Genomic DNA, 24,921 nt, shown 5'->3' with positions numbered 1-24,921 from the left:
ACTGCTGTTGCAGCAACTTTAAGCTCTCGACTTCCATCTTTCTTCACTGTAATGGAGTATGATGTCCTTGTTTTGGGTTTCCAGGGGGCAGGAGGGAGGAAGGATAGCTCAGTAGTTTGAGCATTGGCCTGCTAAACCCAGGGTTGTGAGTTCAATCCCTGAGGAGGCCATTTAGGGATCTGGGGCAAAAATTTAGGATTGGTCCTGCTTTGAGCAGGGGGTTGGACTAGATGACCTCCTGAGGTCCCTTCCAACCCTGATATTCTATGAAGTGATTCCCTTAGCATTCATTAATACTTTTGAGCTTTCTGCTTCACTGTTATTTGCTTGGCTGCACAAGGAGTAATAAATTTATGCAGAAGTGGATTAAGATTTATTGGGGACCAAGGCACAAAGAACTTTTGGGTCCCCCACACTCCTTCGCAATGGCGCCCCATCCCCTGCTCCTCCTCAGCTGCCCAGGGAGACGGTTTGCTGTGAGGAGCCCAATGGTGCCAGAACCTTGTAAAAATGTGTGTGTGTGTGGGGGGGGGGAAGGCCAAATTGGCAGAGGAATCCCCCACATTGTCCCTGGACCCTGCTGCCTCTTCTCCATTGCCCCGAGCTCCCTTTCATGGCATGGCACCCCAGGCTCACCCTGCTCCTTGCCTCTTGATCACAGCACCCCACCCCCCTGACCATGGCCCCCCCGACCCGTGAGGCTGACCCTGTGTTCACCTTATTTCCAAACTCTACTGCCTTCCTAGATTGGCATCAGGATACACATGCCAAAATTAAAACTCCCAGGCTCAGTGTAGAGTAAGATCGAAACAGCCAGCTACTAACATTAAGATTTATACTCCTCCTCTCGTGGCCAAAAATCATGCTCTCAGTATATTAGGATGCACCCAACAGGCCCAGAATGACAGGATTCACATTAGAGAGACAAGGTGGGTGATGTAAATATATTTTATTGGACCAGCTTCTGTTGGTGAGAGAGACAAGCTTTCGAACTTACAGATCTGAAGAAGAGTTCTGCATAAGCTTGGAAGCTTGTCTCTCCCCAAGAGACGTTGCTCCAGTACAAGATATGACCTCTCCCACCTTGTCTCGCTAATATCCTGGGTCCAACAGGGCTACAACAGTGCTGCATACAAAAATGGAGGATTCACATTAGCAGCCCAGAATGATCATCACACCAGGGTACTATTTTCAAGATTCATATTTCTAGCATAATGCTGTTATTACACCACGGCACTAGCACTACCAGCACAATGAGATACATATAGCAGGGTGTGAATGCACTCCTGGAGTCCCCCAAATTGGCTGTGGCAGTAATCTGCCACTGCATTTGTGGTTAAGATAATGTCTTAAAACTATCTTTCCCCCTGCATGTAAGGGAGGAAAGATGGTCTTATTCAAGTACTACAAACTGTGACCCAGGCGATCTGGGTTCAATTTCTGGCTCTGCCACAGATTTTCTGTTTGACCATGGGCAAGTCCCTTAGTTTCACTCAGTCTGTTCTGGACTGGAATCAAGAAGACTTGGAAGTAGCAAGCCCAAAGGGATTCTTTGTTCAGGATGCTGGACATGAACAGGCTCTGTAGTGCCATGGTTCTCTAGTTCAGTGGCTCTTAACCTTTCCAGACTACTGTACCCCTTTCAGATATCTGAATGATCTGGAGGATGGCGTGGATTGCACCCTCAGCAAGTTTGCAGATGACACTGAACTGGGAGGAGTGGTAGATACGCTGGAGGGTAGGGATAGGATACAGAGGGACCTAGACAAATTAGAGGAATGGCCAAAAGAAATCTGATGAGGTTCAACAAGGACAAGCGCAGAGTCCTGCACTTAGGAAGAAAGAATCCAATGCACCGCTACAGACTGGAGACCGAATGGCTAGGCAGCAGTTCTGCAGAAAAGGACCTAGGGGTTACAGTGGACGAGAAGCTGGATATGAGTCAACAGTCAACAGTGTACCGTTGTTGCCAAGAAGGCCAATGGCATTTTGGGGTGTATAAGTAGGGGTATTGCCAGCAGATCGAGGGACGTGATCGTTCCCTTCTATTCAACATTGGTGAGGCCTCATCTGGAGTACTGTGTCCAGTTTTGGGCCCCACACTACAAGACAGATGTGCAAAAATTAGAAAGTGTCCAGCGGCAGGCAACAAAAATGATTAGGGGACTGTAACATATGATTTATGAGGAGAGGCTGAGGGAACTGGGATTGTTTAGTCTGCGGAAGAGAAGAATGAGGGGGGATTTGATAGCTGCTTTCAACTACCTGAAAGGGGGTTCCAAAGAGGATGGATCTAGACTGTTCTCAGTGGTAGCAGATGACAGAATGAGGAGTAATGGTCTCAAGTTGCAGTGGGGAGGTTTAGGTTGGATATTAGGAAAAACTTTTTCACTAGGAGGGTGGTGAAGCACAGGAATGCGTTACCTAGGGAGGTGGTGGAATCTTCTTCCTTAGAAGTTTTTAAGGTCAGGCTTGACAAAGCCCTGGCTGGGATGATTTAGTTGGGGTTTGGTCCTGCTTTGAGCAGGGGTTGGACTAGATGACCTCCTGAGGTCCCTTCCAACCCTGATATTCTATGGTTCTATGATTTGTCTTGTGTATGCCCAAGTTTCACCTCACTTAAAAACTACTTGCTTACAGAATCAGACATAAAAATACAAAAGTGTCACGGTCACATTATTACTGAAAAATTGCTTATTTTCTCATTTTTACCATATAATTATAAAATAAATCAGTTGGAATATAAATATTGTACTTACATTTCAGTGTACAGTATGTCACCTACTACAGGACAGGCCCAACAAAGAAAATAACAGAACGCCACTAGCCATCACCTTCAGCCCCCAACTAAAACCTCTCCAACGTATCATCAAGGCTTTACAACCTATCCTGAAGGACGACCCATCACTCTCACAGATCTTGGGAGACAGGCCAGTCCTTGCTTACAGACAGCCCCCCAACCTGAAGCAAATACTCACCAGCAACCACACACCACACAACAGAACCACTAACCCAGGAACCTATCCTTGCAACAAAGCCCGTTGCCAACTTTGTCCACATATCTACTCAGGGGACACCATCATAGGGCCTAATCACATCAGCCACACCATCAGAGGCTCGTTCACCTGCACATCTACCAATGTGATATATGCCATCATGTGCCAGCAATGCCCCTCTGCCATGTACATTGGCCAAACTGGACAGTCTCTACGTAAAAGAATAAATGGACACAAATCAGACGTCAAGAATTGTAACATTCAAAAACCAGTCGGAGAACACTTCAATCTCTCTGGTCACTCGATTATAGACCTAAAAGGTGCAATTCTTCAACAAAAAAACTTCAAAAACAGACTCCAACGAGAGACTGCTGAATTGGAATTAATTTGCAAACTGGATACAATTAATTTAGGCTTGAATAGAGACTGGAAGTGGATGGATCATTACACAAAGTAAAACTATTTCCCCATGTTTATTCCCCCCCTCCACCCCCCACTGTTCCTCAGACGTTCTTGTCAACTACTGGAAATGGCCCACCTTGATTATCACTACCAAAGGTTTCCCCCGCACCCCTGCTCTCCTGCTGGTAATAGCTCACCTTGAGTGATCACTCTCTGGTTACAGTGTGTATGGTAACACCCACTGTTTCATGTTCTCTATGTATATAAATCTCCCCGCTGTATTTTCCACTGAATGCATCCGATGAAGTGAGCTGTAGCTCACGAAAGCTTATGCTCAAATAAATTTGTCAGTCTCTAAGGTGCCACAAGTCCTCCTTTTCTTTTTGCGAATACCGACTAACATGGCTGCTACTCTGAAACCTGTCAGTATATAGAACAGTATAAACAAGTCATTGTCTGTGTGAAATTTTAGTTTGTACTGACTTCACCAGTGCTTTTTATGTCGCCTGTTGTTAAACTAGACAAACATCTAGATGAGTTGATGTACCCCCAGGGGTATGCGTACCCCTGGTTGAGAACCAGCGCTCTAGTTTGCTGGGTGCCAATGCTCTACTGGTATAGGCTAGTGGTGCAAATTACTGCATTGTTCTGCACTAGCTACACACCAAAACCTCCAGGGGCTTGTACTAGAAATAACTTTAGTCTGTCTGACAGGCTCAAAGGGACTCAATTGTGTTCTGTGTCATTTGGCCTGGCAAAGCACCTGCCTGCGCTCTTCATCCCCAAGGGAGTGTGGCTAGCTGGAGTAAGTGTGGCCAAGGCACTGTCTCCTCTGCCCGCCAGTTGAGGTTAGGTACAGCTACTGGGCCTATGCATGCTACCTTCTTTCTATAGCTGCCTCTAGTGCTCCCTGAGGCATTCATTATATTTTCCCTGTGAAGTCATAAAGCTTTACAGCACTTTTAACTCAGGGTGTATCTGCACTAGTCTTCCCTCCAAATTTTCCACAAACAACTGTGTAGCTCACCAATGGTAGCAAGGATGAGAAAGTTAGTATATACAGGGCTCCGAGCTGTACTGGTGAGAATAAAAGTGGGAAATTTTAAAGGAAAAGCATTTAGTCTGGACAGTGCCTAATTCTCCACTCCCCTATCTGCTCTCCAGCAAAACCCTTTGGCCTGGCTTATACATACAAGTTGCAGTAGTTTAATTAAATGGGTGGTGTTAAATTGATTCAGTTAGACCAGCACAACTGTGTGTGTGGTCTTACATCTGGTTTACAATAATAGATACATCAGCAGCAGAGGCAAATTAAACCAGCATAAGCCAGGCTTAAATCGAGGTAAGTGTCTACACACACAGATGTTTCACTTTAGCTAAATTGCTTAAACATTACACCATATCTTAAACCACTATAGTTTGTGTGTGTAGACAAGCCTTTTGTGGCAAAGCCAGGGTCTGACATACATTCTCTGCATAGAAAATAACAATGGCTTTATTTTTTGGGAAGACTTTGAAGATATATGTATTGACTCTCTGGGTAATTTATCCCTTATTTCCCACATTTACTGTGAGGATAACTGCAGTAAGAAGATGATTACAGCAAAACTGGTGAGCAGTAAAGATATGAAAATTCTAGAGAAAATCCACATACTTTAGCTTAAGGCTCTTTTGGGCACTCCCCAAAGCACCAGGAAGCAAACTGAAGTGAAAGCAATTTATCAGACCTACTAGATTAAATTTCCTGAAAGTAAAGATTATTAATCTGTGATGTTGTTTCTCCAGGATGGATGAGTTCAGCACTTTTTCCTCTGGCTGAGAATTTAAACTAGTCCTTGGACAAGCAGGCTGGATTTAAAGCGTACAGCTCACATTTGTTGAACCAAACAGTACCTCATGCCTAAGAGCCTTATAATTAACAAGGATTGAACCATAAAAAAATTGAACAACACTTGAAAATATACAAGACCATTTTTTTGTTGCATAAATGTTATAGTGGTGACAAGTTAATTACCATCCCGTTCAAAGATCTTGTGCTGGATTACAGTTCGACAAGTCATTATTTTTATTTCCAAATAATAAAGCACAGCCTCAGTAACTCATGGCACCATGCAAAATTACTGCTGCATTATCCGTGGCTAGGAATATAATTAATTCCTGTCACCATTGCAGAGGATACTTACAATTTTTAAGTAAAATTATTTAGGCATTGCAGTGAAATATTGAGAATTTATTTTATAAAAGGAACAGCTGTCAAGCCCCATATCTCAGAAAACAGAGTTGGCACAGAATAGACTGATTTTACAAAACATTACGGCTAAGAATATCAAGATCCTCCTGCCCCCATTTTGTAAGCATTAGCTGTGTTTGGACTGCATTAAGAGTTCCTAGGCAGCACACTCATGCCATGTATCTGCCATGCTTTGTGCTAAACCAGTGCTTGTCTTTAAGGGTTAAGGAGGAATTTTTCGAATGCTGCTGATGGGGATTGTGAATGTTTGTTTCACTTTTCCTTGAGCTCCGGGCATGTCAGAAGGCTGTGAGTGGTTGGTTTTGTCAGGATTTGAATGGTGGTGATTGATTTTGATCTTTATGAACATGTCAATTTAGCTGTGTCATCTTCTTAGGGTCTGAGTCCTCTGCAGTACTGGTGCATGTTGGGGTTCTAGCTTATTCCACACCTGACTATATTGCCAGGAATAATGATTGGTAGAATACGGAGAAGCACTTTTAAAACTGAGCATAGGTTAGAGGTATCCATCACTCACGCCTAGTTGTTAACATGAAGAAAGGACGGGTTGGGAGAATGATTCCAAACAAGTATTAATAGCCTCTGGGGCTTCATGTGGCCACTGTTTATTTGAGGCACAATGCCTCCAGGAACTCCTGGTAGGATGGTCCCGCTCTGCGTTGCTCACAACTCAGCCGATGGCTGGCACTCATTGTTTGTACTTGCTTTAGTAATTGCCAGCATAACCCACCAATCAGTGGGTACATCTATGCTTTGTCTGGGAGCAAGCCTCCCAGCCTGGGTATAGATTAGTGGTAGTGGGGCTCTCACTTGTGTACTAAAATAGCAGCACAGACACTGCAGTGCCAGTGGAGGCTCGGGCTAGCCACATGAGGTCAACCCTACCCCTTGGGTCCAAGCTCACTTCCAGCTGCAATGTAGACATACCCAGTACATATAACATGTTCCCCTCTGGGTCTGATACACAGAGAATGTGAGTCTGTTACAGCCCCCAACTATGCAGGCTGGCTCCTTAGCTCAAGCTGTAAAGTCTCAGCTTTGGAGGTCTCTGGTTCAATCCCCACTGTTTGCTAAGATGGATGCTGCCATCGTCTTATCTAGGAGATACCTAGATCTAACAGCAGCCAGAGATATTTTCTTTAATAGACTATATATTTGCCCTTTAATGCCTTTGGTTCATACATAGGCTGTTTTGGGAAGGAAGAATGTTGCTCACAGCCACATGCTACTGTAGATTTCCCATTACCCTTTCTCAGGAAACAGTGGCTTCTTCTTCCAAGCACATAGACTGAAATTGTACAACCAATGAACTGCAGTTAGCAAAACATTTGGAGTTTATAGTCCAACTCTAACTATGTTTCATATAAAACTGAAGAAAACAGGAGTGCTCTGGGATGTATGCAAGACCCTATTCCAACTTTAACTAGTCTAGAGAATTTGATTATGTGAACGAATTCATTACTTGGAAGTGCTAGAGGAGAAATGGCTGGATAATTGGTTGGGCTGATACTGCTGAGATAGCAAAGTGGAGATATCCAGCGGCACAGGGCATTTGTTAGCTTAAGTAAATATGCAAATTTACCTCGATCAGAGGCAGAAAAACTTTTTGGCCTGAGGGCCACATCAGGTTTCCAAAATTGTATGGAGGGCCAGTTAGGGGAGGCTTTGCCTCCCCAAACAGCCAGGCGTGGCCCGGCCCCCGACCCCTATCCAAACCCCCCTGCTTCTTGCCGTCTGATGCCCTCCCCCCCCGCCCCGCCCGGGACTCCTACCCTATCCAACCCCCCCTGTCCCTGTTCCCTGTCCCCTGATGGCCACCCAGGGACTTCTGCCCTATCCACCACCCCCTGCTCCCTGTCCCCTGACCGCCCCTGGACCTCCCGCCCCGAATGCCGCCCCGAATGCCCGAAAACCAACCCTTCCTCTCCTTCCTGACTGCTCCCCCAGGACCCCTGCCCCCATTCAACCCCCCTGTTCCCTGCCCTCTGACCGCCTCAACTCCTATCCACACCCCAGCCCCCTGACCACCCCCTCAAACTTCCCTGCTCTCTATCCAACCTCCCCCCTCCCCCCGGCTCCTTACCACACTGCCTGGAGCACCAGTGGCCACGCCATGCCCTTCAGCTGCGCTGCTCCAGGAGCTCTCAGCCCCGCTGCCCAGAGCACAGCACCGGCAGCGCAGTGAGCTGAGGCTGCGGGGGAGGGGGAACAGCAGGGGAGGGGCCGGGGACTAGCCTCCCGGGCCAGGAGCTCAGGGGCCAGGCAGGAGGGTCCCACGGGCCGGATGTGGCCCACGGGCCGTAGTTTTGCCCACCTCTGACCTAGATACTTGGTTTCACATCACAAATGACAAGTTATTTTTGATTTGTTAAAAGACCACTAAAGTATGTGCACAAGACAATTTTCTTTCTGGTTTATTTGATAGTCTGGGTGGCTAATTGCTTTTCACAAAGCCCACCTACCTGTCCTTATCCTATTAATACACTCCCCCCCTCCATACCCCTCTTTTTCTTATCTTTGAGCTCTGGTAGCATCTCTCTATTTTTTCTGATTGCTGTTTCCATCACTAATGACACAGTCCTAAAGCTGCTTATTGATAAGACTGGTTTTAAACAAACACAGCACAGCATCAATAAAATAAAGAACAGTTGGATGCTGTGTCAAGTTTCCACTGGGGAAATTCTTTGCTACCATGAACTGCATAAACTCTGCAATTATGTCAGAACTCAAATGTTTTTAAACAGCTGAGAAACTCAGGGTTAGACTTATAAAAAATGGACTAAATTGTAGAGCCAAATCCCATTTGGAGTTTTGCCAAAATTCAGACTAGCGCTAATACCCTCCCCCTTCTCGCAGGAAAAGACTTGGAAAAGGAAGACTGAACCATGGCTTTTTGACTCCTTGGCCTACAGGTGTACTTGGCATCAGAGCTGATTAGCCAGAGGGCAGGGGTACTATTTCTTTTGGGCAAGCCACGATCTGAGGGAATAACAACAAAGCCATGACCTGTGGATCTTATCCTGTGAAGGGTCCACCTTCCTGAAATAGTAGTAATATAGCTCTTGAATGTACCACGCTATCACTAACTGAACAATTCTTAGCATCTTTTTTGAATCATGCAGAAACTTAGTATGTTAAAAGAAAATACCTTTTAGATAATGATTAGCAGGTGTCAGTATAATAAACATAATCATAGGTTTCAACTGGAGTTTAGGGTGCACAAGAAGGGAAGGACTGGGCCCTATCTAATGTTTATTGTTATGTTTGCATAAATTTAGACTGGGATTTTCAAAGGCAGTTAGGTGCCCAAATTCCAATGGGAGTTGGAAATATGTGTTAACTACTTATGCTAAACAATTTGTTCCACCTTGTATTTGGCTATGACACCTTGAGTACATTTCCCAGTCCTGAAGAAGAGCTCGGAGAAAAGCTTGTCTCTTTTGCCAACAGAAGTTGGTCCAATAAAAGATATTACCTCATCCACCTTGTTTCTCTAAAACCCTTAGGCTCCATTGCAAAAGTCCAGTCTTATATTGCTTTTTAATAAACACTGTATTGTACCAAATATATGCAACAGTATTCATGTCTTTTTCCCAAGACTGCAAAACTTGATTTTGTTTGGTGGCCATCTGCATACTACACACACTGTATTTCACCCTATACAAAAGACTAGCAGATGTCTTATACAACACTCACTTCCAGCTAAAACATGGTTTTGAGAGCTTAAGTAGGACATAAGTGGCATGGGGCGTGTCTACAAAATGCAAAGAAAACCCTATGGTGCTGAATCACAGAGCCTGGGTCAAATTACTTGGGCTTATGGAGCTCGGGTTATTTATAATAATGTAGACATTCCTGCTTAGGCTGGAGCCTGGGATCTGAAACGTGGCAAGGGGTGACGGTCGCAGAGCCTGGGCTCCTGCCCAAGCAGGAATGTCTACATTGATATGTTTAGCCTCTCAGCCTGATCCCTGCAAATTGACTTGGGCTCTGAGACTTGACATCAAGGGTTTTTCTTTGCAATACAGACATGCTCATACAGGCCTTTTGTTGGTCTTCTGCTCAATGGCGAATTTCACAGTAGCACATCGGAGAGGATGAATTTGTGAAGCCTGGTAGTTCTCAAATGGAAGTTTATTCTTTAAGAAGATATTCTGACTAATGGAAAATGGCAACAGTTGGTCTCATGGCCGTTGCCTTACACATAAATCCTATCTTTCTCAGTGCTCAAACTCAAGACAAGTGAAGAATCTACAGCTAGCAGATCATGGTAATGAGCTATCTAAAAAAGGTCAAAACAAATATATAGAACTCTGGGACAATTATCTGTTGTTTTCATCTAAATTCAGTTTGAACTAGTTCAATGAAAAAGGGGCTCACTCAATCATAAATAATTTTAAACTAGAAAAGCTTAGTTCATCCTACGTGAACCAAACTATTTAAATTCCATTTTTTAGCTTCCCTGAATGAGTGATTCTAAAATCACACACCCAAGAATTCTCAACATGAAAGGGCTATTACTGTATCATTATTGCCAGCTGCCTGCTTCTTTTATGAAAAATTAGGTAGCTGCTTTTGAAATATGTTAGCTTTGGTACACATGAAGTTAAAGGAAAATAAGAACAACAATGGATTGAAGGGCTTTTATAACATAAAATATAAAAAAGCAATGCTATTATACAAGAACATCTTAATTTTCCTAAACTTTTAAACCAGGTTTTTCAAGTTTGAAAACTTTTAAGAGAATGAAGAGTTAACAATGTGACGTGAAGCTAGCCGACTGTAAAAAATCCTTAGACGTGCATACGGGTAACTGGCAGTAATGGAAGAACAAATGCAGAAGAAATAGATGAAAGCTAAATTGGAATTAATGGTAAAAGGTGCCAAACAAGGTTATATGTGAATGGGTATAGCACTAAATTACAAGTGATTTTCTCATATAACTAAAAGGTCAGTGCAGTTTGACCTACAACTGGAGTCTGCTTTAAAATTTTAATTTAGTTACTACTTGATCAAATTTGGCCTCAAAAGTTCCAGTCAAAGGCGAAATGCAGAATTTATACAGAATCCTTTTGTTGTACCTAACCATCTATTGACTGTTATCATCCAAGGACACATCTAGCTATAGGCCCTTATTGATCAGATATAGCTTAGTTTTCCATTACAAAAGGTTCACTTTGATTTGAGTTTTACAGGATCTAGTTTGGAAAGGCTAAAGACTCTGTATTTGGTTGACCTGGAAACTTCTACTCTTTATGAAAGGCTGACAAATCACAGCATATCAAAGAACAAACCTGTGGCTACAGAGGTTTTATCAGAGCCTAATCTAAGGGCTATTGTAAAACTCAATGCATAATTGAAGATTCATAAAGAACAACTTCCCAGATTAAAAGCTAGGTTTACTATGTGAATGAGAAATCCTGCTGAATGACTTTGCTTCCATACTGTTTGAAGTCCATATCACCACCTTCATTTTTATTTCAAGAACTAAACCAAGAAAAGTGAATCTATAGCTGCTGGTTTCTATTTCTGAAATCAAGCAGCTTTATGCACTGAAACTGCCTACCTAGGCTTAAAGAAAGCCATACAACAAATTCTACCAAGGGACTACATCTGAGTTCTTCCTCTTGGTTTTGTACGTTTTGCTTTCTGTTTCAGAGATTTCCTTCTCAGATCTTAGGCAAGAGGAGGAAAGCCAAATACAGTGTTTGAAGTAAGTCCCCCAGTGTGGGAGAGAACTGGAATTTATTTTTTAAAAATATATTGATTGGGTTTGATGTAATTTTATATTATTATGCTCTTTAAGAAGAAGAGCATTGAAGCATTTGTTTTGACAAAACAAAGTGTAATAACTTCAAAAACAAACAAGGGAAAGAACAGGTCAAATGTGGGGCTGACCAATCATAGCAGTATCCCTTTTAATAAAGTTTTAAATGGTTAATTTGTAAGTTACCTTATTCAGAGTTTCCAGTTATATTTCAAATCCATGCCAATTAACAACAAATGAACAGCCCTGCATGAGGCAAAGTTCAATACTTTCCTAGCTGTGCTGTTGCTATTGATAGTGAGGTGAAGATGTTATCCAGACAGATGAGTGACTGGAAAAATGATTCAGAGGGGGATATTTAACTTATGAGAGCAGGAGAACTAAATAAAAAATCCCCTCAAGGATATCACTGGTGAACCAAGCAGCAAAAAATCAATCCAGAATGTCAAGGGCCATATGGACACCACACATTCTTTCAAGCCTAAGACAACTGTAAAAGGTAACTAGTATCAACAGTAAAGTTTCCCTTTACATCAGTGCAGGTCCAGTGCGTTTCGTCATGGAGAACAAATCAGCATTCACTCTGAGGGTCTGATCCAAACCCACTGAAGTCAATGGAAGTCTTTCTAATGGCTTCAATGAGCTATGTTTAGTGACTCAATGCTACTTCTCTTGAAGTCAGTGGCAAAACTCTCAACAATTCCAAAGGAAGCATGAACTGAGATGCTGATACTGCCAGGAGGACTGTGGGGTGTGGTCTCTTGAAGAGCCCCATTGAAAAGGGTCCATAATATTATATGCCTAATCAGAGAATACATGTGGATAGCAACTGTAATCTGTGATAAATACAAATACTGTAACTTATAGTATCTTATATAGACCGCATCACAACAGAACACATATATGAATACTGTTACTAAAGAACTATCACCAGCCCCACTCCCCATATCATCTTCTCCCCTAGATTTTTGCCTTTAATAGATCAACTTTTTGGATGTTAAAGTTATTTTACTGTTACACTAATGAGTTATAAAGACAGTTGTAAACGTTTAATTTACTAAGCAGTTGCTTAGCCTTTTTACCCTGGTACTGTGCCATAGAGATGTGGATAATTTAAGTCCCTTGGGGGCCTGGTATAAGACATTTCTACACTCTGATTTAGATTAATTAAGCTGAGCAGGCTGTAGTTATGTAACCTATTGAAATTGTTTACACACACACACAAAAATCACCTCTTACCTCCATTATCTTTTAGGTGCAGTGCTATCTTGGTATCATCTAAAAAAGAAATTCACCATTACTAACACAGGAAACCTAGTTTTATTAGGTCATAGATCTCTTTAATGATATTCTAATGTCCAACAGATTTAACCATCAGAATAGAATTTGGTGTTCTACTCATATAAGGCTGGATCCTCTTCTTCACACTGAGTAGTACCTTACTCCTCTAATAGTACTAAGACATCTAAAGGACTATCAGTGGAGTAAGGTAGAATTCAAAATGAATAAAGGTATGAGGATCTAGCCCATAGCTTTTAAAAGCATCTTTACCACCTTTACCTATGTAATATAAGTATGATTATTTGTATGACTGACTCTGTAGGTCACATGACATATTCAGGACTCAGGTAGCAGCTGACAGTAAAAAAAACCAAAACAATTATTAACTGTTCCCATAAGAAATCATTGGAAAAATATACACATTTCAAAGTCTCTATATATTTCCAGATTTCTTTTATTACTTGTATATTTGATGAGCCAAATATCTGGGGCATTATTAGCAAATGAGCATTCAGGAATAAAGCTACAAATCCTGCAGTGTCAGCTTCTAAACTTTTCTTGCTGCTTTGCTGCAATGAAAGCCAGTCCTTTTCATCAATAGACTCCCACCTTGTAACATCTTCAGTTTTAGGCTTGAATATCTTAGAAGCTAGAAATGTTCCTGCCAGAATCTATTAATAAATTCTGGCCACACTGTACAGCTTCCCATATATATACAGGCAATTCTGCTAGAAGAAGAGTTGCCATGATATTTTATAGTTGCTACTTGATTCATTTGAGGTAGCTTTTCAATCCAGCTGAACTTCTACCAGATGCAGGAGGCTAGAATATCTTATCTGTAGGATGGCAAGGTTTAAGCTCTGAAATCAGAGGAACAGCTACAAATGTGAGTTCCCACATTATCTCTTAATCCTGTTACTTTGCATTTGGACCCTAAAGAAAAGGGTCTTTCTGGAAAAGAATACTGCAGTCAGTACTGGCGCAAAAGATTAGTGCCAAATTTCAAAAGAAATCTTTAATTTTGAGTGTCTCTGTTTTCAGGTGGCCAACATTGGACCCTCAGGACCTGTTCCAAAGCTCCCTGAAGTCAATAATGCAAGTCTCTCCATTGACTTCAATGGGCTTTGCTTCGGGCCCATAAGATCTGATTTTTCTGATGAGCAACAATAACCTCCTAAGCTTCATAATTGTAAATTCTTTGAAATGTCGACTGTCTTTAACCGTATGAATGTACACCACCTCGCACAATAAACCCTTCAACCTTGCTGGGACCTCTAGGTGTTACTGTAATACAAATAACTCCAACTGAACATAGTGGGAGCAGAGAATTGGCAGTCTCTGCAGAGACAAAGGCCAAGACAGCAGTAGTGGCAGCCAGGATGTAGCAGTTAGAATTAAGAAGCTGAGGCAGGGCTGTTTGAAGACACAGAGTTTGTGTCGTTGGTCTAAGAAGAAAAATTAGGGCTTTGGTTTTCATCACTATCCAAGCTTCTTGTTTTGGAAACATTCAAAGGCCTTCAGATATTTGCTCCATGCTAAGTCTTCTCCCTCCAAAAAACAAAAACAAACAAACAAACAAACCAAACAAATACTTCTGCCTCCTCCCCCCCGCAAACTTAAAAGATCAAAAGATTTGTTTTCTCTTTTACGTTGTAACTAAGACAACTTTGTATTATGGACTAAAGCATTTCATGGTAAGCCACCTTCTGTGGGCAGGCTGGTTGGCAGGTGGGATGTAGTGGCTCCTCTGGTGGTGGTTAAAACTCTGAACCTCGTGGTAGTTGGCTGGAGAGAAGTGGTGGTATGGGGGGGCTTCTCAGTTGTGTCCAAATTCTTCTCACAGACCTTATCTTTCGACTATTGAGAAACACCAAAAACAAGCCAGAAGAAAATTAGTTTTCAGTGGAGACCATTTGTCACTAAACTAAAAGTTGGAGTATGGACAAACTGCCAAGCCAGAAAGAATGAAAATGGAAACTAAATCAAGGAATATTTGGAGAGTTTATTTATTTATTTTTAAAGTAAAATACTCTGCACAGGTTTCAGTAGAATGACAGGTATTCAATTGAACTGGAAAATTGGCAGTGCCTAACCTGCTGATGAAGGCTCTGAATACCAAATGTATATTATTACTGCCACAAAGTTTTAACGTCTAAATTCATCACTAGGAAGTTACGTTTTGGGAGGGGGTTGTTCTTTTTTGCTATTGTAGTTGGAATGCACACCTCAATCGATCTTTTTTTCTGGGTGCCATAAAACATGTCAGAGCAAGATACATGTCTGGGTAAAATAAAAATACAGGAAATATGGTATAGCACAGAAAATAAGGTGTAGTTAATTGTAATTTTTAATTAATTACATTTTTCTTGGAAATTACCAAAGACAATAATAATGATATATATAAAATAGCTTTACATATAAATAGTTAACTTTGCTTTTTATTTTTATATAATAAATCACATATGTGAATATGTGCATATGTATACACACACATACACATGTATACATTTTTAATTCAAGGTTACATTGATATATTCAGTAGGAGTAAAGATTAAAACCTTTTTTGTTTTGTTTTCTTTGCAGTGCATCTATAACACAGTTTTGCAGAAAAATACTTCCAGCCAAACAGCAGCAAATATATGAACTACCCCCGCCTCACACCCGACATACATCATCCAGTTCAGAGAGTTGTGAACTCTGCTTCCTGGCAGTGTGTTCATCTCAGTGAAATGTGAACTTCAAAAACAAGTGTGTATTGTTTCACTTTTGACATGCATGGTTATTTTCTTGTCCTCTCTTCCCTCTACCCTTTCTTTCATAAGAGCAAACTAGGAAATTAAATGAAAAAACAACAACACCCTAATACTATCCCCAAAACAAACAACCCTTCCACCACCTTCCATCCGCACCTACAAAAACCCAATCCAAGCCCTTATGTTAATATTATATATTTAAATAGAAAAAAATCCCCAGGAGATGCCAAATATAAGTTTGCTCTCAGTCACAAAACACAGTAACTCATTCAAATTCAATACCATGTTAGTAATATTTTTGATAAGTAGGTCAGGTATTATGTGTATATCTAAATATATAGGGCCAGAAAGAGTGCATCCTCTACAGGTGCCCCAGGGAGGGAGGGGGCATGAGTATCTCTTCTCTCCTCCCTTTGCAGCTCACTGAAAGAGGCCTTGTGCTCTGGGAATGCAAGCCTTTCACAGAGCTAGCATTGCTAGTACAGATCTCGGCAAAGAGGAGAGAGGTCGCTAGCTAGCAGAACTGGATGGGTGCAGAGAGGAGCTGTGGACACATTCTGCCCAAGCAGCCAGGGTCCACCAGCATTCCCCAGAGCTCAGGAAGGCATTGTATATGGCTGAGGCAAAATGCCTCCCAGAGGTACTCGTGGGGTGTGGTCACACTGTGTGACTCACAACACAGGCCTGTGGCCATCAGTATCCTTCAATCCGAGACCATTCTGTGAGGTTCTGCCCCATAGTGATAGATTTACTAGTAGCCTTAATTGCATGTTGTCAAAAAGTTACCTCTCTTAGCACTAAAACTCTGAGGGCAACCCCATCACTAGACTTTCAGTTTGCAAATTGCAAAGCTGAAGCTACAAGCCTTTATAACAACCAGCTAGTATGTAATTATTGTACCTAATCATGCAGTATTACTTTGCAATTAGGGCTATATAAGAGGAAGAACTCCAACAAAAAATACTCCCACCACATTGGACTCAATTATTGAGACTAAAATCGAGCATGCTCTTCTAAACAGACACTTGGGGACATATTTTGCCTTTAACTATACCCTGCCATATCCTGTCACTGGGGCTGAGCTGTTGTAACTGAAGACAGAATTTGGCCCTTAGCGCTGAAAAAGAGAAAGTAATTGCTCTTTATCAGCCTTTGAGAGAATCAAAGTCTGTTAGATGAATTAGTTCATTTGACCACAAATCCTCACATGAAAAAAGCTTGTACAATGAGGCCACTGGGAAAGGACCAACATAATGTAAGATACTAATGAATGTGACTTGAAAATGACCTGCTCTGGGCCTTCTTACCCTCTGGCTGCATCTCCTGTAGTCAGCAGCAGTCCCAGGATCGCCGCCCACCCTCCCTCATGTCAGATATCTATTGTTGTTTTCTTTTTTTACAGGAGAACTGAATGTATCAAGTCTTTAAAAATGAGTAACAACAAAATCTGTGCTTAATGCTAAAGGGTTGGCCAGAATTCACAACCAAAATGCTCGGGCTGTATCTTTAGCTAGAGCTATTCTTGCAGAGTCTGTCAAGGATCTCTTTTCATCCAACTAAAATGGAGATGAGCAAAGGCAAGGAAGGCTCAAGGGCAGTTGGCAACTACAGCCCAGCCTCTGCCATCATTCTGATGAGAATCTTAGTGCTACACCAATCAATACAGGGTCAGAAGTTTAGCATTAGCCTTTTTGTTGCATTAATTTTTGGGTTTACCATATTTTCATGGACATAAAAAATTCGTATTATGCCCATTTTATACCTTCAGATAATAATGACTATTGCTCAACCTAATGTTTCTTTAATACAACCTACTCAATTTTTAAGTAATGTATATGGATAATTGTAGCATGCACTTGGCCTTGAAAAATGCTGCTTAATAATCTGCAGAATGTAATCAGAGGCATAATAACTAGGGCCCTACCAAATTCATAGCCATAAAAAATACATCATGGACCATTACTTCTGATCTGCCCCTATAAAATTTGGTCTTTTGGGTGCTTTTACCCTCTACAATACAGATTTTATGGGGAAGAAATTTTCAATGTTTCTCAAATTGGGGGTCCTGACCAAAAGGGAGTTGCAGGGGGTCACAAAGTTGTTTTTGGGAGGTTGCAGTATTGCCACCCTTACTTCTGTACTGCCGTCAGAGCTGGGTGGTTGGAGAGTGGCACCTGTTGGCCGGGCAGCAGTTCTAAAGGCGACGCCCCATCAGCAGCAGCGCAGAAGTAAGGTTGACAATACCATACCATGCTGTCCTTTACTTCTGCGCTGCTGTCTTCAGAGCTGGGCGGCTGGAGAGTGGCGGCTGCTGATTGAGGGCCCAGCTCTGCAGTCCGAAGCGCAGAAGTAAGGGTGGCAATGCCATACCATGCCATCCTTACTTCTGCACTGCTGCTGGCGGTGGTTCTGCCTTCAGAGCTGGGCTCCTGGCCAGCAGCTGTTGCTCTCCAGCTGCCCAGCTCTGAAGGCAGCGCTGCCACCAGCAGCAGTGCAGAAGTAAGGATGTACCAGCATCGTAAACCCCCCTAAAATAACCTTGTGGCCCCCCCACATCTCCTTTTTGGGTCAGGACCACTGCAATTACAACACCATGAAATTTTAGATTTTAATAGCTCAAATCATGAAATTTATTATTTTAAAAATCCTATGACTGTGAAATTGACCAAAAGGGACCATGAATCTGGTAAGGTCCTAATAATAACTGCAAATTGCCTTTGGTGGTCATATCAAGGTTGTAAAGCACCTTCTTACCTCTTCAGGGCAGCCACTGTCTACCCAATCTTGCCGGTGGCGATCAAATCCACTGGAGCATCTTTAAATGATGAAAGAGATAAAAGCAGTCCAGATGGAAATAGAAAGAAGGGTGCAGATAGGGAAGGTGGTGGGGGGGAGAGAAAGAGACTGTAATTAATTGATTTATTTATAAACTGAATGATTAGCACAGTTTGTTAACCATTTTCATCTAAGGGTGTTTATTTCAGTTTGCCATTTTTTAGATACCAGAGTATCCATCCCTTTTGACAGTCAATTGCTTCTCTGCACCAAGCAGTGTGGGCTTAAGTTTGATCTCAAGCATATAGAATTAAGTCATTAAATTCATTCTGTCCTGGCTTCTTCTGAGTCTGTAAAAAGCAACAGCAGAAAGGGCATAATGTATCAGTCATTACTGCTTTCCCTTTATCAGACTAGGTGATCTGAGACATCAAGACACTCACTGCTGTACGATCAACATGCCAGGATTACATAACAACCCATCTGAACACTCCCAGTGGCAGTCTGCAAATACTGTAGAGCTGCTTCAATCTCCTTACTAGCTGAAAAGATTTAGGTTACATACACATTTCTTGCCAAATTCACTGAGGTTAATAACCTGTTTTAACAATCCTTTCTAATTTCAGTAAATAATGAGAAAACTTTCAAAGCAGCTTGTAATGTTTTAAGTTAATGAGTCCCATAGACCTCACCACCTCATAGGAGTGTTCATTAACGGTTGTAAAGCACTTTGAGATCCCTGAACAGAAGGAGCTATAGATATGCAGAGTTATATTAAAAGGGCAAGCAAGTGGCTAGACTTCCAAAGACTGTTTTGAAAATTTTGCCCACATTTGCTTAGCAAATGGCTTTGTGTGGCACTATGTTGTATTATGTCATGCCAGGGGTGATGTACCACAGCAACAATGGAAACAACATAGCTCGAGTAGAATGTGGGACACAGGTCAGTAAAAGGGACAAAACAAAAGGGGTTTTTTTCAAGTACAAGACTGCAACAGGTGGAACACTTTTGGCACCTGCAATCTGTGTTGAAGTCAGTCTACGTTGTTTTGAGTTCTTTTTCTTCACATTACCAAGCATAAGGAATCTCACCCACCACTCCAATTAGCTATATATGGATGGTATTATTTGCCCCTTCATAATTCAAAGGTGCCTAGATATCTTTTTAAAACCATGAAACAATTAGGGATAGTTAAAACTGTGCAGTTAAAGGCTGGGGGAGCGACTTGAACTCTTTTCTAAAAAAGTTTGTGGTTTCCCAAATTTGGTGGTAACATGGCATGTTGGTGGCTATGAGTTTCCACACACCTCACTCTGACAGAGGCCACAGTGGGGTGTGTTTATCTTTGCCCTCACTTGGGGGCCAAGGAAGGAGTGCCAAGCAGGGTGAGGGATGGTGTCCTCTTCTCCCAATCTAAGGGTTCTTCTCTCTAACTGGGAGATGAGGGGTGACTTGCCTAAGCAGAATGGAACTGGTGAAAGCCACGTTCCCACCTGCACGTGACATTCAGTCCCTAATTTTCAATGATGTTTGAATGGCTTTGTCAATACCATATTTGCCCAACTCTAAAAAGAGCCTGATTTTCAGAGGGGCTGAGCACCTGCAGTTCCTTTTGATTTCAGTTAGAGCTGGGGGCTCAGCACTTCTGAAAATTAGGCCCAAAGTTTACAAACTAAAATACCCAACCCCACAGTATATTATTATAAACAGATAATTACTGCAAAATTATACATCCACATTTAACTGGAGTCTAGCCGTATCTAGGACCATCTTGTATTCTATCTTGGATTGAGATGGTGCCAAATTTCAAATTCATTAGGTTGAATGAATAAAATGTATCCCAGACTTACTCATTTACTGTTTTGAAGTTTCTTTTTGGCAAACTACTGAAATATTGCAGTAGGCAATATAATTTGTCATAATTAACAATACAGCCATGCTCTGGGCAAGGATTTGCAACAGCTCCTATCGAAAACATGTAAAACAAACATTCCTAAGATAACTGCCCCCTAAAGAATTTGAAAGGCTAGACACTGCTGACGCACTGGTGAGCCCAAACATTATTATCTGAAAGAAGGTTTATCAGAAATTAGATAATTTTGGCTCCAAACAAATTGTCTGCAAAATATTTCTGAGACACATGTCAAGGAAATGCCAGTCTTAGAGGATATAATCTCTGTTGCATCACTGAGTTAGGACTCTGGAACCTGTCATTACAGCAGCGCACCGCCTGCTCTACATTAAGCATTTATAAGATTTTCATTTAATGGCATGGCAATAATTCCCTATTGCCATGAAAACACTGGAGTAGATTTGATTAGCTATGCCATTTGTGCCATCTGACAACACGGCCATTTTATAACAACTTCATTTTCAAGTGATGACCCAGATCTGCTCCTAGCAAAGCAATTAACATAGCATGTTCTAGGAAATGAGAACAAGGACACTATTTGAGAAACAGGGAATCCCAGGCTTCCTTATTTACATGGAACACGGATGTGCAATTTTAGGAAGCAGAGGGAAAATTCAAGTGTTTACATATGTGATGGTTTGGCATGGCTGACACACTTGACATTGAAGTATGAATCCTTCCATTGTGACTTATGTGAGACTGAAAGGAGCTATAAACATCATGAGATTTACTAGAGGCCATTTACCTCCGTTTGGTAGAGAGCACATAGATGAGGAGGAGTTTCCATTTACTCTAGTAGCCAAACCCCTATCCTTTTTTTCTGCTGTAGAGGCCCAGTGCTGGAAAAAAGTCAGCCAGCTCCCATAGTAACCCAATACAGAAGATTTAGCACAGTATGCTCTGTGCAGGATAAATACACTCGGGAAAGTAACTGAGAAGGAAAAAGACCCCCCCCCGCAATGAAAAATCTAGGTACCTGACAGATGGAACGAAACACAACCAGGAGATTCAACCCCTTCTATGACATTTATCTTCCACCTTAATAGCAACCCGCATATCTCTCCCAGGATATCTGAAGCATCACACAAACACCCAGATCCTGGGCACAGAAAAGACACACTCAGCAACAAAGGTTTTGAATCAGTTTCGTAACTACACTGTATACAAATATTGATTCAGCACAATTAAAACATTTACCTATTCCTCTGAATAAAAGTGTAACCGGGGGATTAATTAGAAGAGTGGGCAGGCTGAAAACAAAGAGCACGCTATTGTTCAGGGAAAATGCAACTGTACTGTTTTAAATTATTGAATGGATTAGTGTCATTTTAAATGCAGTCTCAGACTAGGTTGAGAGAGAAAGGAAGTATCAGTGAAAATACTGGCAGCCTTGGTGGCAGTAACCATTGCACCTGTGAAATGTTCTACAATAGAATCCTTATACTGGTAAAGCTAACAATCTATCTAGTTACATTGGAGCAAACCCCTAATAAAGACTAATTTAAACCCATTTAAATTGCACTTGAACTGATTTATCTTAATGCAGTAACTTGCTCTTGGATATCACACCCTCACCATCTGGTGTTTGTAAGAAACAAGCACTGAAAGGGATAATCTATATATAAATGTTATCTTTATGCTCACTCTGACTTTTCCTCCATTTCACCCCAGGACAGGCTTGTCTTGGTCCTCCCATTCTCCCAGTATCATTTTCTTCTCATGCAGCTTAGGGTGGAAAGAAATTGCATTTTCCTGCTCTTGTTGTTTCCCACTTGCCTTATCTCAGCTCCAGAGCTGGATAAATGTGTATGGAATTCATTTAAGTGTCACTGCAAATTACTGTGATGTAAAACGGGTTGTGCCCTATGGCCCAGATTTTGTACAAAGTACTTAAGCCCATGCCTCACTTTAAGCATGTGAGTAGTCTCATGCCTAATCCCTTGCTTAATTACATGCCTAAACCCCTTGATTAACTAGGGCCTATTCCTGGAGTCTCCACAGATCTCTCTGTAGTAGGATGCCCTGGTAGTGCTAGGAAGGGGAAGTTTGAGTGCAAATTTGCTCCTATGTGGCTGCTATATGCCCTGCTACTGAGCAGCTAAGATAAACCTAAACCATTTAAAGGTGAATAACATAGCTGAAGTCGACGTACTTAGATCGACTTACTGTGGTGTCTCCACCACAGTGAGTTGACTGCTGCCGCTCCCCCGTCAACTCTGCCTGCGCCTCTCACGGTGCTGGAGTACAGGAGTCGATGGGAGAGTGCTTAGGGGTCGATTTATCTCATCTAGACTAGACATGATAAATCAATCCCTGCTGGATCAATCGCTGCCCGCCGATCCGGCGGGTAGTGAAGACATACCCTTATTGTAGTAACTGACCCTGTGCAAAGGGGGTGTACGCTATCATTAGTGTAAGTTAGCAGTGAATTCTCATCTGGTAGTGTTTCATGCCCACTTTGCCCAGGTGTAAATGACTTCCCCATGGTGCAAGGGAGTGGGGAATCAGGTCCTGAATCCTAATATTACTATTGGGACCACCTATGTAGTTCTGGCTTCTTAACCGCAGCATGACAATTACTTTCTTACAATCACCTTGGCTTACAAGTCTGAATCCTTTTATCTCTTTTCCACATAGCCACTTTAATTTCAGAGTGAGATCTCCCAGGATGACTACCTCCTCAGGCAATACATTTACTTTTCCCCACCACCAATCAGCAGACTCTCCTCCTCCCCTCCTCCCCCCCCATGGATAAATAAATAAGTGATAAGCTTTATATAATAGGTTTCAGAGTAGCAGCCGTTTTAGTCTGTATTCGCAAAAAGAAAAGGAGGACTTGTGGCACCTTAGAGACTAACAAATTTATTTGAGCATAAGCTTTCATAAGCTACAGCTCACTTCATCGGATGCATTCAGTGGAAAATACAGTGGGGAGATTTATATACACAGAGAACATGAAACAATGGGTGTTATCATACACAATGTAATGAGAGTGATCACTTAAGATGAGCTAATACCAGCAGGAGAGCGGTGGGGGGGGGGGGGGGGGGGGAGAAAACCTTTGGTAGTGATAATCAAGGTGGGCCATTTCCAGCAGTTGACAAGAACGTCTGAGGAACAGTGGGGGGAAATAAACATGGGGAAATAGTTTTACTTTGTGTAATGACCCATCCACTCCCAGTCTCTATTCAAGCCTAAGTTAATTGTATCCAGTTTGCAAATTAATTCCAATTCAGCAGTCTCTCGTTGGAGTCTGTTTTGAAGTTTTTTTGTTGAAGAATTGCACCTTTAAGGTCTGTAATCGAGTGACCAGAGAGATTGAAGTGTTCTCCGACTGGTTTTTGAATGTTATAATTCTTGACGTCTGATTTGTGTCCATTTATTCTTTTACGTAGAGACTGTCCAGTTTGACCATTATATATTTGACTATTATATAATAGCTTTCTAAATAAAGTTTGACTCTGACTTCCTTTAGAGTGCAGCTGGGCTTATCCACTCACTGATTTGTCTTTTTATTTTTAAATCGAATAATGAGGCTCACTGTGATTGAGTTTCTTGGTTTATTTATTTTTTCAGTAGTAATTTAGCTCCTTTTGGTGCATCTGACCACTTCCTCTTTCCTTTCCCTCTAGCTATGCAGGTAGCTTCCTGTGTCATTAGCAGAAGGCAAGGTCTGAAGCGTGTGCACAAGGATCGCAGAGGCTGCTGGAAAAATAACAGACTGCTGTTTCCAAGAGCAGCGCTAAGATCAGCAGCAGCACTAAGATCAGCAGCAAAAGAGTGGCACGTTCACCCTCTCTTCTCCATGGCACATGGCAGCATGAGCTGTGCTGGGGTTCTCTCACCTGGCTGAGGTAACTGGTCAGTGGGGTCTGACCTGGCTTTGGGGAGCAATACAGGCAAGTGTGGCTGCTGGGAAGAAGGCTGAATGGCAAGCAGTAGCCAGCTCTGAATGTTTAATACAACCCATCTTTGCTAACCTCTTAACAGTGCCTTTGGCAGGCCATTGGGAAGGAACATGCTCTTTGTCTGTTCCTCAGTGCCCTGGAAGCAGGGAAAGGGATGCACTGAAGTCCATTCACTAGGATGGGGCTGGAAGCGGAGTAGGCTCCTTCCCAGCTGCAGATCAAAGGGCTGCTGCTTTGGGAAAAGTGGCAGACACGTGGTGCAGCTCAGCAAGGAGAGAGCAAGGAAGGTCAGTGTTCATAGTCACTCAGGCTCCCTGCAGCCTCACTCCCCAATTCTTTCACCAAGCCAGCCCCCACAGAACTGCTGCTGATCAGCTAAGTGGGGCCTCTTGAATAGGAATCCAGGCTGGCTGCTGGCAATCTGTGCATTCCAGAAAATATTCTGTCCCATAAAAAGTCTCCAAAGCATCCCCCACAATGATTAAATTTCCTAGTCTACTGCTACTTGTCATTTGATTTATTATTGTTTGCATCACAACTGTGCTAAGTGGCCTAAACGGATACTGGGGCCCTGTTGTGCTACACCCTGTGCATACACATTGTAAGAGTTAGTCCCTGCCTCAAAGGGGTCACAAACTTAACAGTTAAACACAGAGAGAAAAAAGTGCCAATTATCCCCATTTTACAGATGAGGAATTGAGGCACAGGGGGGATTTTAAGTGATTTGACTAAGATGGCACAGGAAGCCTGTAGCAGAGCCCAGGACTCCAATACTTTAACTACAAGATGATACACTTTCTTTAACACCCACTGATATATGTAATCTAGACATGGTTCTATGTCTGCTGTAAACTAATCTAACCTTTATATAAACA

The 24,921-nt window shown here is 42.1% G+C and overlaps 1 protein-coding gene across 1 annotated transcript in view; it reads right to left on the bottom strand.

Moving 5' to 3' along the window:
* The window catches only part of PLXDC2 (plexin domain containing 2), a 393,218-nt gene that overhangs the window by 30,405 nt on the left and 337,892 nt on the right, over nucleotides 1–24,921 (bottom strand). Inside the window, exons 10-12 of the mRNA XM_037890821.2 lie at nucleotides 18,205–18,265; nucleotides 14,401–14,554; nucleotides 12,656–12,694 (exon numbers count right to left, since the gene is read on the bottom strand). Of these exons, the coding sequence (XP_037746749.1) occupies nucleotides 12,656–12,694; nucleotides 14,401–14,554; nucleotides 18,205–18,265 (254 nt within the window). The remainder of the gene's footprint in view (nucleotides 1–12,655; nucleotides 12,695–14,400; nucleotides 14,555–18,204; nucleotides 18,266–24,921) is intronic.

The sequence above is a fragment of the Chelonia mydas genome, chromosome 2 (genome assembly GCF_015237465.2).
Source record: "Chelonia mydas isolate rCheMyd1 chromosome 2, rCheMyd1.pri.v2, whole genome shotgun sequence".
In the NCBI taxonomy this organism is placed as follows: domain Eukaryota; kingdom Metazoa; phylum Chordata; order Testudines; family Cheloniidae; genus Chelonia; species Chelonia mydas.
Note: the sequence above shows the minus strand (reverse complement) of the source record. Positions and strands in the feature narration are given on the sequence as shown.